The sequence below is a fragment of the Nelusetta ayraudi genome, unplaced genomic scaffold, assembly GCF_046127955.1.
Source record: "Nelusetta ayraudi isolate G7.1 ecotype Tasmania unplaced genomic scaffold, CSIRO-AGI_Nayr_v1 ptg000011l, whole genome shotgun sequence".
Lineage (NCBI taxonomy): Eukaryota > Metazoa > Chordata > Actinopteri > Tetraodontiformes > Monacanthidae > Nelusetta > Nelusetta ayraudi.
In genome coordinates, this window is record NW_027466061.1 from 23451837 (window position 1) to 23465732 (window position 13896).

Consider the following 13896-nt stretch of genomic DNA (forward strand, 5'->3'; position numbering starts at 1 on the left):
TGTGCTTCTTATTTGTAATAGTTTAGCAGCTGATTCCATCCCTCTGTCATGGGCGGACCTTCCCTCCTTGCTATTTATGGCAGATGCCCCTCAATAGAGGCTGCTCTCTTCAGTCCATACATGGTCGCTGTGGGATGAGGTTACCACACTGATTTTGGCCTGCACTTCCCAAACTGTTGGAAGTAGCCTTCTCACCTTCGCTGTAACCTCACAAATTAGACTACTGAAACTGGTTTACAAGACCAGACCTTATTGCGATCATATGCTTTTTGAAATATTTGTTCTCCAAAACAACCGGACTCCAATGGGGTGTTTTATTTCCACCTTACTCTCCCCCTCTCCCTTGCCTGTGCTGCACACCCAACTGCCAAGAGTCCCTCGCCCTCCCCACAATTCCCTCTCTTCATACCCGCCTGTTGCAACACTGATTGATTTAGCCTTGTGCAGCACAGCCAGTGGGAAAGCACCTGGCTATATTGGTGCGCTGCTGAAGTTGGACTTACTTCATGTTTCGGATCTTTTGTTTGGGTTTACCTGCTCACACGTGCACGCCCTGCCTTCAACATCTCATTTACTTTGAAAAGGGTTAGGGTGAAAGCCCTTTGCTTAAGACTTTTATTTTTCTGCATTCTTAAGCCTTGACAGATGGACTTTAATTTTTGAAGTATTTCCTTCATTCATCATTGGAGTAAAAGCATTGTAAGTATTGTTTGCTCTTCCCCCGCGATGCATGTTTCATTATTACTAGTCAAAAACGTCCTGTTCTTCCGTATTTAATCTGATAACTCCTTATGATTTATGGTCTCTCCAACACACTTTCTAAAGTAAAATGAATAAATCATAATGAATTCTGCAGACCACTACATCTTTCATTGTAAATTAATCGTTTTCATGGATAATCAGGCGTTATATCAGAGTTATACCACTGTAATCCAGAACAGATTTGTGCAGATTAGAGCAGTACTTAATATTTGTCTGTGTTTTGCACCCATTGGATAGCAAATTTCAACAACTTCTACTGTCTCAAGACGTTCTGTTGTCAGTCATTTATTTCTGGGAAATACCGAGAAGTGTGCACATACTCAGTTTTCATCGGATTTAACACTACTAAATGTAAAGTTTAGACCAAGCTGTTCTTTTACTGTTGCACTATGTCTCAAGTAGCCATCTGGGTATTAGCATTCCAAACTCCAGATTAGGGCTGTATAGCTGGTATGTACTTTCGGCTGATCTTTTGACTATGTCTTAACATTGGCCAATTCCCAACAGTTTTGTTTTTATAGCGAGTGTGTGTGTGTTCTTGAGTGTGTGCATGTGTGTGTGTGCCCTTGTACAGCAGTTGTTAGCCACTCTGCACCTGTTGCTGCCATCAAAAGGAACAGACATGTTTAGTGGCCAGCCCCATGCTTGACCCAGTGCCTCTGGATTGTCTTTGTCTGCGTGAAAGACTACAGAATAGGACAGCATAACTAGGTACAGGAAACACGGATGAATGCGTTTGTGCTTTAGCACATATTCGGGGTTGCACTCATAGCCTTCATAGAGAAATCTGTTTTAGGCTAATGCAAAAATAAGCTACAGTTCGTTTAACAATGATTGATGTGGTAAATGTGACCTTGAAGAACTCAATTACGAAGTTGGCGCTTATGATTGGAAGAAGTGTTTTTTCTTGTTCATCCACTTCTATTATGAGATTAAGCTGACGTGAGCTGTTGAGCCATTTGCTGTTTGTAGTCAACACCATCTCTGGATGTCCACACTGTGTCATCACTCTGTGTTTGAGAAGACAGAGCTGGTCACAGACTTGTGCCTCCCTGAATGGCTCCCTGCCATTTTGGTTACGTATGGAGTCAAGAAGAAGTAGGGTAGCGTGCTTATTTGTATTCAGTTTAATTTAAATTAATTAAATAATAAAAATGAAAATACATATCTCAACATATCTATATATATATATATATCTATATATATATATATATATATTTTTTTATATATTGCAATTAGTTTGATTAGATCAGATTTTCCCTTTTTACATCAGCTGAATCTATAAAATGACTCAGAACATTGACCAAAGCCCATAAAAATCATTCATCAACTCTCCCCACTCTCCCTTCTCAGTGTTGCAAAACCTCTTAAGTGTCCTATCTCAGCATCAGGCCTCACTCTCATACATACCCTTATAAGAGCAGAGCAGGCACATTTCTGTGTCATACAGAGATGATGCAAGGGCAGTAGAGAGGAGCCCACATGTGGAACTATAAGAGAGAACACTCACTGACTGAATGACTGACTGAATGTTCAAGGCTGCTTATTCAGGTATTTCATCAGTATGTGTGTATGTTTGTGAATGTTTTGGACCTTGCATTCTTCAAGACGTGTACAAATGCAGCCTGTATAGCAGTGGTTTAAGTAAACGATCAAACATAAACACGAAAAGTTTCTCCTAATAAAGGCAGGCAGCTCAGTGTTGTAAAAAAAAAACACATATCGTAACACATACGAGTTTGGTCTCTTTTTGTAGAATAATTGAAAAGAAAAGGTTGTCGAAGCGGGGGCAGGGTTAGGAAACTACTTTTGGCTGAATATGTGAAAATAAAATGTCAGGAAGAGGTGAAATTTCTAGTGAAATTTGAAATGTGCTGCACTGATACTCATTTTTGGATGAGGCTTAGTGCATTTTAGTGTAAAACTTAACAGAATCCTGCTGTTCAATAGACTTCAATAGACAAAAGACTTGTTTTAAGGAAAGTAGCAATAAGAACGCATCAGTTTCAAATTCAAATCATTATTGCTTCAGTTGAAAGTCTCGTTTTTTTCTGCCTAGAAAAACTGACAGTTTCACAATCAACTGAACAACACAGTGATTTGTAACAGAGAAAATAAAACACCACTGACACCTGACTGACCTGCTGAAGGACAACAAGTCTTTGGATCCTTGCAATTGTGCACATTCGAAAACATCAAGTATAGCTACATTCATCTCTTTATGTTCATAATGGTAGACATTTCAAAGAGACCAAGGAATGAGCACAGTGAGGCTTGCAGGTATGTTCTTTATTTGGTGGGAAGGCAGCCACAGTTCTATGCCAGGGCACAAGGGGCATTTTGACTGGTACAAATTCCAAGAATCACTGGAAACGATCATTTCAGGATAGCAAAGAAATGTTTCTCTTGAAAGCCAGATCATGAGAGAGTCTTTCGGTCTTTAAGGGGTAGCTTTTTTCCAAGTACCAATGCAAAAGCATTATAGTGAGAGTTGTTCACTTCAAACCTTCTAGTCTCGATGAGGAGATTAATATTTCTTTTTTTAAAGCACTTTGCATTGCATAGAAATCTAAAAAGAAAGTTCAATGTAAGATTTAAAAGTATACACAAAGTGTTACTGTAAAAAAAGGGGAGTAGTGTGTGAGCGCTTTGTGTAAATATTGTTATGCCCATGTTAACTTAGGGAAAGGTTATCACTGTCAGAGCAAAGCAACACGTTCTGTACTGATGCATATCTGAAGTCAGAAGACTCGGTTTATCATTCTCATGGATCATTATTGTTTAATACAAAATTATAAAGACACACCTTAACAATTGTTTGTTTGTTAGAACTTTAGACCGACCTATAGTCCATGCAGTGTTTCCATTACCGCGTGTGGAAGTAAACCCACAAAAAAACAACAACAGACAGCAACAAACATGAAACAGAACTCACTTTAATGTTGTAACTTTTTGCTGAGGCTTTTGTACAATGCGTATGACTGAGGATTAGTTAGAAAATGTGTCCAGAGTTTGACAATTGACATGGGTTGTTTTAAATTGTCAATTATATGTAGGACAGAGTAAAAACCAACAAAAAAGTGCAAGAGAGGCAGGACTCAAATGGAGCGGCCACAAATGAACGTGAAGGAGTGGGAAAGGAAGCACAGGCACAGGGACGGTCCTCTGGTAAACACGGCCGCCTGACAGACCTCTCCCGCAGGCAGCCACTCACAACACATGTTGCCTTATTAGGGGCGTCTACAGGCAGCAGAGGCAAAGCGGGAAAGGTGGGGGTTTGTCCAAAGCATCAGACAGACAAGGTGAGAGAGTGCTGAGTGACAGCGAGAAGCAACATTGTATGTATTTCACAAATGCAGATTTAGAGTGAAACTGTGCCTGGTAACAGCCTGGTTTGAGTTTTAAAAAAACAACAACTTTTTTTTAAACTACAATGTTTGCTTGCACACTAATATTTAAATCAATTACAAATGTGACAATACTTCTAATTTGATATCAGAACTTTTCACATTATTAACAGCAAACGCAATAGTACCTTCATTTGAAAATTACCAAAATAATTAATGATAAATATTAATTAGTCTGGAATGATTTAAATGTTAGACAATAAAAAAAAGGTTTAGATAGACATGTAGATTGTCTCGTCTGTAGAAATTCATTACAGATTTTCTTAAAATTTAAATATATTTAATTTGAATATCAAATAATTTGTTATTTTGTGCATATTTAAAAACCAGCATTTAAACATGGGTTGAGACACAATCTCATCTCGCTCACCACACATAATCACGATAAACCATTCTGGCCTTTAAAATTAAGTAAATATATAAATTGATTGGCTCACATTGACAAGCTGTCGTGTCTGCAGGCCTGTTTGTCCCTCTGGAATGGAAAAACACAACAGTCAGTCTCCAGATAAATCAGTTTTAAACAGCAGAGAAATTAGTGGCGACTGTAAAGATGTGCAGAAATGTTCAGTTTATGTATCTGGCCATGACCCAAAACTTACAACTTGCTGGTGCTCAATATATCTCCATCAAGATGACGTGACGTGTCACATCTAAAGATAGATCAAAAGACCGCCATCTTGCTGTTGGATCGCCCCAGGATTTTTGCGAAACATAAAATTGTGACATTTTGACTCAAGGTTTTGGTTTGCAGCGGGGATAGTGTCACATGTGCACCAGCTGTGCAATTTCTTTGTCCGTCCCAGACAAAAATAACCAACGCAAAACGTGGCAATATCTCTGGATTTGGCTCCACAACCGCGGCCCTGCAGCGCACTCTGACGGGTTCAAGGGTGGCCATTGTTACAGTCTTGCAACCAAAGATAGCCTGTGACATTTGTCATGACCGTCTTAAAGAGCAACTGCTGTTGCAACCTGCACAAGCAAAAAGAAGCTCATTCAGGTCTGTCATAGGCTATACTTTGCACTCTTCATTTATTTGCTTGCTTTTGAGGATCATCATATATATTAATGCACAAAGCATTCGAAGCGTTCGAGCTTTCACAAATGTAGTTGTTTGGGAGCAATGTAAATATATAGGAATTAGCAAGAGTGCTGGCATACAGTGACATACAGTGACACTGAGACAGAAGGCTACAGGAACAGAGTATGACAACAACAATAAAGCATTGAGTTATTTTCAATACTAAGACATAATCTAATTTATATATAATTATTTATTTATTTAGATATAAGAGTGGACAAGAACCGTAACAACATTGAAATCATTTTTAAAGTACAATACATTTTGGTTAGGGTGCAGGATTAAATGTAGATGCAATCTGAAAAGATCGGTAATCCGTTGGTGACCATTACTTAAGATTGTGTTCAAAAGACCTGTGGTCAGACACTCTGATGGCCAAAAGAAGGTTGTTCCACCCAACACAACCAAGCGCTGACAGGACATTTCTTTTGTCCAAAAGTTGAATGCCTCAGTTAAGTTCGGAAAGCACAATGGGATTCATGAGATTGATAAGAAAATGAATAAGATGAATAAGATTGTTAGAATTGTATTGTACAGTGCGTGGCTGGTGTACTGTAATGAATGGTACTGTCTTGATTTAAAGATTTGCCTGCCTCACCCCCAATTCACACCGGAAGCGTATGCAGAGCTTCTGCAGAGTGCGCGCACATGGACGCATGGAAGTAAAAAATAAACGGCGGCGCTCTTTACCAGGGTGTCGTGTTTTTACGCTTCTGGGAAGCTTCTGAGACGTCCCCGCGCCACGCCTGGTGTGAACCTGCACGTTGGCTTTAATGGCCGCGTTCTGCCGCAGAGCCGCAAATTGGGGGTCATTTCAATGTGACAATTTCAAACAGTAGGTTTTCTGTCAATACAACCTCTGGGCATTTTAGTGCTTCTGTACTTTCAAGCTGAGACTTCTGAGTCAGAGCTTTTGCAAATTGTTTGATGCTGAATTGAGAAGCTGTTTAGATTGAAGCCATTTCTCAAAGCAACTGTTCTTGGTGGGTGGAGGTGGAGTGCGATCAAAGATAGAGGGACATTCCGAAATAATGTTTTACTTCATTGCACACGTCACATGAGTGCATGTGAATTTAGCCCTACTAAAGAAAGACTTGAAAAACGATGACTATATGTTGTCTTGTCAGCCTATAAATGTACAAACATTTGGGACTGCTGTGATGCTAATGATAAATACATAATAATACTAGTAAATAGCAGTAACGCTGTTTTTTTTCTTTTTTTTTTAATGCTCCATGGGGAAGCATGCTTGTGAATATCCCCCCAACACCACCGTCTGTAGCCCTGCCGGCACCCTCCTCCAATCCGGTCGCAGAGTTTTTATCATCAAGGCTAATTTCTGCCTGTAATCTGATTACGACTCTGAGCTGCTTTAGCACCCTGCTGCGCTGTCTCTCTCTCACTTAGTTCACACACACACACACACACGCGCGCGAACACACACACACATACATGCACACGTACACACACACACACACACACACGGTGGATGTCTGCACCGGCTGGATCTCTCTGCGTTGCCGGGGCAGTCCCCTTCCCTTGCAGTCCCCCACTGCAGCGTGCTCGCTTGTCCGGTTGTCTGAATCACCTTCATCGCTGCCTGTGTGCTGGCTGGCAGCAAACCGTCGGCTCAGCTGCTGCGTCACCTCCACAAAACACCATCGCCGAGCTTCGGAGGGGCATTCCTTGTGCATCTTCTACCACAAATATGTTTCGAAACCCATGGATCTCTAGTTACCATGCAACTCATGAGCAGAACTGTGGCCAAGGTAAGGTCTAAGGTGAAAGTTGGAATTTCCCAACACGTTTTTCATACACTTCAGCGCTGGTAGCTCTCTAAGACTGCTTGTATTTGATGCACTGCCTCACTGGTGTGGCAGAGTTTGTTTTCATCAAGAGGGTGCAGGACGCATGCTGGCTGATCAGATATTTTTGCTTGGTCCATCGGAAACATGACGTTTGTAAGATTCATCCTGCTCTGTTATGACGAAGGCTTTGCAGGCATTTTTTGCTCAGTGGGAAGCTGCTGTTTCATGCTGAATGCACTTTGATCGCTGCAAGCTAAGATGACTAAACTGACGCAAACTTGCCCAGTAAATAAATCATTTAATGAATAAATCAATAAATTCTAATTTGAAAGCAAGCAGGACCTTAGTTTGCTCAGGGAATCTATTTTGCTCCTGAGTATTTTTAGAAAATCCCTTTCCTTACCTTGTTCTCTTATGACCTGTCAGCAGCCTAAGCTAGTCTTTGGCAAAGGCGACCTCATGTCTCGTGCTTCTTCTTCGTTTCTAAGGAAAGCTGAAGTGTCTTCTGCCCAAGTGGCACTGCAGATAGATTTTGGTGTTTTCTCTGTGTAAGACACAGTAGTGATGGCTTTTATGAGAATAAGGCTCCCTGTGCTTATGGTGCATTGGAGCCTTGATTCGGATTAATCAGACATCCTTAAGCTGACATTTTCTGAGATCACCTTCATTTAAAATACAACAGGGGTAAGATTACACTACTATATGCCTTGCCACTGTTTTTCTTAACTGGGGAACATTTCTTGGTCTTGGTCCGAAGCCTTTTGAGGCCACAATAAACCAGACTGGTTCTCGAGACGTCTGGAGAACTGAAATGATCAGGTGACTTCGAAACACAACTCGACAACGAGCTGCTGTCACATGGCTCTATGGGAGAGAGGAGTATCAGCTATCATCTGGTCACCCGACGTTGAGTCTATGAGTGGCCCGTTTTAGACTGGTGATTCATAATGAGGCTGGAAATCCCCCCATCAAACCTCGTTGGTGTTTATCATAACAGACCACTTCAGTTTCATTAAATAAAATGTGATGGTTGACAACCGATGGCCATCAGTACAAACATGGAAACCTGACAGCTGTGGTGGTAATAACAAAAAGACTTCATTGGTACAGAATTAAACAGTCACACCATTTAAAATAGGCTTTTGCCATCTCATGTCTCAAGTTTTGCTTCACTCATTAATCTTTTGTGGATGAATACACTACAAATATGAACCTAGAGTTGAACCTGTTCACAATGTAGTTTGCCTGACTGAGGCCATTTATACGTTTTATCTGCAATTACGCAACCAGTCAGAGCTCCTCTGATTGGTTGGATGTCTGTCCAATTGCATGTAGAGGTGGTTTTTGCTTTCAGTTGTTGGTGCTGAAACACAATATGGGCATAAAGACAGCAGATGAATTCTCATTTGTGAATTGTGAATGAATCTAGCTATACCGACAGTACTGCCATGACAATCCAGCCCATGTACTAACTAACTATGACAGAAGATAGTAACTACTTACTGATCAACTTAGCAACAGTACCATTCTCCATCTCAGACTTGGAAAATATCTAACAAAGGGAAGTTTTTGAAGTAATACTTTTAGTTGTTGCTCAGCTGTCCCAAGAATTGTTGTTTCTACTTAGGAAATGCCATTGTCCCCGTTCTACTTGAAGGTTCTTTCTGTTTCAAAATTAGTTGTACTAAAACACATCGACATGGCTGTACTTCCACACATGCTCCTAAATTTCAAGTATTGCAATACAAGAGCTTAAAATCGCACTGGCAACAACAAACTGACATGTCTGTCGATTTATTTTCAGAGACAGGATCTAAAAGTCCGACTAAACTTTGCAGCTCACCCTCATTACCCACAGAAGCCTTAAGGTGAGTTTTTTGTTTGCAAGCACAACAGAAAACATTGTTCAAATTGTGAAATTGACAGTTTAAATAGTTGTTGTTGTTGTTGTTGTTGTTTGTGCTGCTTTGATTTATCAATAATAATCACAGCTCAGAGGACAAACAGATTTGGGTAGTTCTAATGTTGTGACATAGGGGCAAACAAAGAAATGTACTTGCATTTCCATCTGTCTTTTTTGCAAACACCAAAATACTTGAGTACATAGGTTAAGTACAGTACAGCCTTAGCTTATTATGAAGAAAAGGTATTAAAGAGGCCTGACACAGCTTATCTTAAGGCACAGCCTTGTTCATGTTGCATTAGGGCCATTATGGAATTTGCACAAAGTCCTTTTTAGAATTAATTTTAGGCAGGAAATCCGTGTCAAAACCTATAAATGCTGGTACACACCAAGAAGCTTTGACTCCACAAATTGGAGTAAATGGGCGGAAATAGACAATAAAGCATTAAGAAAAAGAGGAGCTTGTCCGCTATGTTGCATCACTGGTGCCACCTGTTAATTGCTTAAAGACATTAAGAGGAAGACTTTGTGTTGTCTGTTTCCACTTGAACACAAGTCATGATGTGGATCTTAAGCTGGATTGTGTTGGAGTGACTCCAGCTGAGTCTCACCTTTATACAAGACTTTAAGGGCAAGATCCACAAAGAACGGAGCGCGGAGCTAAATTGCGGCGTGCTTTGCGGCGACCTTGCGGCCGTAATCTCCACCACCTTTGCATTGAAACCACAAAGGTTTTTGCGCAAATGATATGCAGGCACAAAAACGCCCAGAAATGCGGCACCCGAGGAGTCAGAAGCGCAAATTAGTGCTCTTGTGACCTGACTGTGCGATAGATCGTCAGATATTATAACGTTGCACACCTCAATCACCAGAAGTTGAATATCTGACAGAATATTTTATTTCTATTGTTGTCCAATAATAATGAGTCTGGTGCAGCCCTGCCGCAACCTGCACCCTCGGCGCATTTCCCAACGCTTTTCACGTTTACGTCCCCTCTGTGGATAGGACGCACTATTTTGGTGCTATTTGCACGTTTTTTCTGGCGCAAAAGCCGGGCAATTGCTTTGTGGACTTGGGCCTAACTGTTTAACACACACGCACTGGAGGCAAAAGTGGTACAGACGAGTAACATGAATTCAGTGTTGGCTTGTTGTACAAACATACTCAAGGGTGAGTTTTGATTGCTCACCACGTTTACAGGGCTTTGTTTCTCATACGTGTCAAAAAGAAAACACATGCTACCTTATACAGTTCCTCTTTAATAACTATGCAGCCTCTGTGTTTTTTTTGTTGTCTTTTTTGTAGCAGCATTGTGACTCTGTCTTCTCATCCAGTTTTCAGAGTGACTTCCCTTTGAGTGACAAGACCGCCTTGGTCAAGAGTGTTTCAGATACAGATGCTAAACTTCTGTCTGTCTTACCAAAGGGTAAAAGCTAATGCTAAAGCACACACACACACACACACACGCGCACACGCACACGCACACGCACACACACACACACACACACACACAAAAAAAGTAAAAAAGTTGAATTAATTTTTCTCCGACATCCAGTTTCAGAGTTGAAGAAATACTTTGAGGTTGACCCCACACAGGATTTGGGAATGAATAGGTACCGTGCAGTAACATTTCAACTCGTTTAACTTAGCTAAATAACTGCTCACTCTCAACCTATTATTTCCCTTACAGGAAAGAGAGAATAGCTCGGCGCCTGGAGGGGATTGAGAGTGATGTTCCACCTGTGCTGGTGCCTGGTGGTTTGGTTGCCAACAGAATGCTTGAGGAGGATCCACCCCGTTACACCCGAGCCTCTGATCCCTGCGAACCCTGTATGATAGGTGAGCATGCTACTTCAAAGCAAGCAAGGCACTTGGAAATTCTAATTCTGAAGGACGTTTATTTTAAAACCACGAAACTCTGAAATTTGTACTGTAAAAGTTAGTGGCCATGTGGAGCTGTTTGCAAGCCAAAAGTCCACATCTGTGTCTAAGCTGGTGCTAGGGCAGGTTAAATGGACTTGACAATGTTAGAATAACATACAGAGAATGTTAATTTATCAAAAGAATAGGTTTTGACAGTTTTGCAACATTAGTTAAAGGTTCAACGGTTCATATCATTCATGGCAATGATCAATCATCGTAAAATTAGCTCCATGAAAGATTGCAGGGGAATTGTATATAGATATATATATATACCTCTATATATATAGGATCTATATATTGTGTATGTCTATGTATATATATATATATATATATATACTGTATACATATGTATATATGTATATATATATATATATATATATACATATATATATATATGTATATATATATATATATACATATATATATATATACATATGTATATATATGTATACAGTATATATATATATATATATATATATATATATATATGTATTGTGTATGTCTATATATATGTATATGTACATATGTACATATACATATATATATATATATATATTGTGTATGTCTATATATGTATATGTACATATGTACATATACATATATATATATATACACATATATATATAGTGTATGTCTATATATATGTACATATACATATATATAGACATACACAATATATAGATCCTATATATGTATATATATATATATATATATACATATATATATATATATAGATAGATAGATATGTATATACTTTTACAACTGTGGCTCAGGAGGTAGAGTGGGTTGTCCAATGACTGAAAGGTTGGCGGTTTAAATCCCGCACCATCCCAGTCTCTCGTTGTGTTCTTGGACACTGCAAGAAAGCAGCCACCCATTGGTGTATGAGTGTGTGAGTGAATGGGTGAATGAGAGGCCACTGTAAAATGCTTTTGGGTACTGGCCTGGGAAGGTGCTGGAAAGCGCTATATAAATGCAGTCTATTTACCATTTATTTACATTTTGTTGAACATCATAGCCAAAAATATACAATTTTGAAGGCAGTCAAATCCACTTAGTGGCTGATCTCTGCTGTATCTAGCTCTGTCGCTGTTATTTATTCACAACACACTTTAATATGTCATGCCTAAAGCATCATTTGCGCTTCTTGTGTCACTAAACTTTTTTTTTCTCTTTGTACGACAACAGTGAGGCGCTACAGTCAAGACGAGCAAGAGGCACCGCAGAAGCAGGTGTCATCTCAGGATCGAGCTGCTCATGCTAAAAGCGGCGTTGGCAACAACCGTCCAGAGCCGCTGTTGGTGTACGTTGACCCAGTAATGTTATCCACCTCCTCCGGGCCGCCTTCATCGGGCCCCACCGACCCTGCCAACCTCAATTCCAAAGCTGAACGCATCGCCCGCTACAAAGCGGAGCGCCGCCGCCAGTTGTCAGAGCGCTACGGCATCCTTCTGGATCCAGAGGCCGACGCCGATTATACGCCACGCTACCGCTCCCGACCCCAAGACCCCGACCCCTCGGAGCATCAGATAGCAAGCAGGCACGATAGAGACAGACAGGAGGCTGACGAGGACCACCAGGGTCAGGAGCCCAGGGTGCCTTACCGCTCCGGAGTGGGACGAGTTTACATGAGGTCCCATCCAGATCCTGCTCCTGTTTCCGCCACGGGCCGCTCCCACAGCCACTCCAACCAGGCCCCCGCAGCTCCTCCTCCTCTCCAAGAGAGGTCGAGAGAATCCTCGGAGCGGGAGAGAGCCATGAACATGGAGAACTACAGGCGGGACGGCGCTCAGGAGCGGTCAGTTGCAAGAAGCAGAAACAGGAGCCAGGAGCAGCATCCAGTACCAGCTCAGCAGCACCATCACCACCACCAACGCCACCTTGGTGACGGCCACTACCAGGAGTCTCCTGCTGCCAGGGATCACAGCATGGCGGCGGTGCCCAGCTCACCTCGGTCTGCTCGCCGGGCCTCGCTCCCCTCCAGTCGCTACGGCATCTCACCCGGGGATTTATTCATAGAGCAGCAGGCACAGAGCATCCTCAACAGGCAGGGGTGAGTGAGTTCATGACATGGGTTTTGGGATGTCTTGTGAACTTTTAGGGCCACCAGTTGTATCCGGTTGAAGAAGAAGCGACAACACAAAAACACACTCTTTTATGTCAAGTTGACAACGAAATCACTCCCATCAAAACTTGTTGGTGTTTATTGTAACAGACCAATTCAGTTTCATTTAAAGGTTAAGTGTGCAATATTCAGTGATGTTGAAGAAAAAACAGCAACATCAAGTGCTTACATTTTAGATTGCAGCGCTCTTTCAGTTATTTCCTGTGAGGGACTTTGTACACTCCCTCTCCCAAGCTTGCCAGTGAACTACAGCGACCACAAACCTGGATACCTCGTCCACCTTCTTCTTCCTTGGTTTACGTGGGTACTCGAGTATTCATCCTAAATACAAAACATGCTGTCAGGCAGCTGGATTGTCCACACCAGGCTTCCTTAGATGGCAGTGCAAGATGGAAGCTAACTGGGACCATATGTATATTCTTATATACATATAAGAATTGTTCTGAGGGTAGGAAAACCAAATTTCTTTTAGTGTACTGTGAATATACAATTTTATGTATGCATTAATGGGCGGTATGTTAAGCTTTCACCAATATAAAAATCATGAATTAAGCCATATTTTACACACCTTGACTGACTGAACATGGAAACCTGACAGATTTGGGTGGTAATAGTGAAAATAGTTCATTGGTAGAGAATCAAACAGTCACACTATTTAAACTGACAGTTGCCAGTTGATGAATGAATATGAATATGCTTCAAATGTGAACCTGGAGTTGAACCTGTTCATTATGCAGTTTGCCTGACACTTAAAAATTGTGTCCAGTTGAAGAAGAGCCAACAAAAGAACATACACTTTTATGTTGTGTCGATAATTAATTTTTCAAGATTTTGCAACTAGTGCAGACATTAAAGGGACTTTTCAGCTCTTTTTACATCACTAG

At 41.0% G+C, this 13896-nt stretch overlaps 1 protein-coding gene across 3 annotated transcripts in view; it reads left to right on the top strand.

The window, feature by feature from the left end:
* Positions 1 to 227: 227 nt before the first annotated feature.
* Positions 228 to 13896, top strand: part of LOC142884130 (supervillin-like) — a 44986-nt gene continuing 31317 nt past the window's right edge. For 2 of the 3 annotated variants that reach the window (XM_076019613.1, XM_076019614.1), the window contains exons 1-6: positions 6790 to 7022; positions 8866 to 8929; positions 10299 to 10390; positions 10520 to 10577; positions 10655 to 10803; positions 12076 to 12940. In XM_076019613.1, coding sequence (XP_075875728.1) covers positions 6962 to 7022; positions 8866 to 8929; positions 10299 to 10390; positions 10520 to 10577; positions 10655 to 10803; positions 12076 to 12940 — 1289 coding nt within the window. In that variant the 5' untranslated portion in view covers positions 6790 to 6961. Of the gene's footprint in view, positions 700 to 6789; positions 7023 to 8865; positions 8930 to 10298; positions 10391 to 10519; positions 10578 to 10654; positions 10804 to 12075; positions 12941 to 13896 lie in introns of those variants that run through there. The other variant, XM_076019615.1, reaches the window with a different exon arrangement.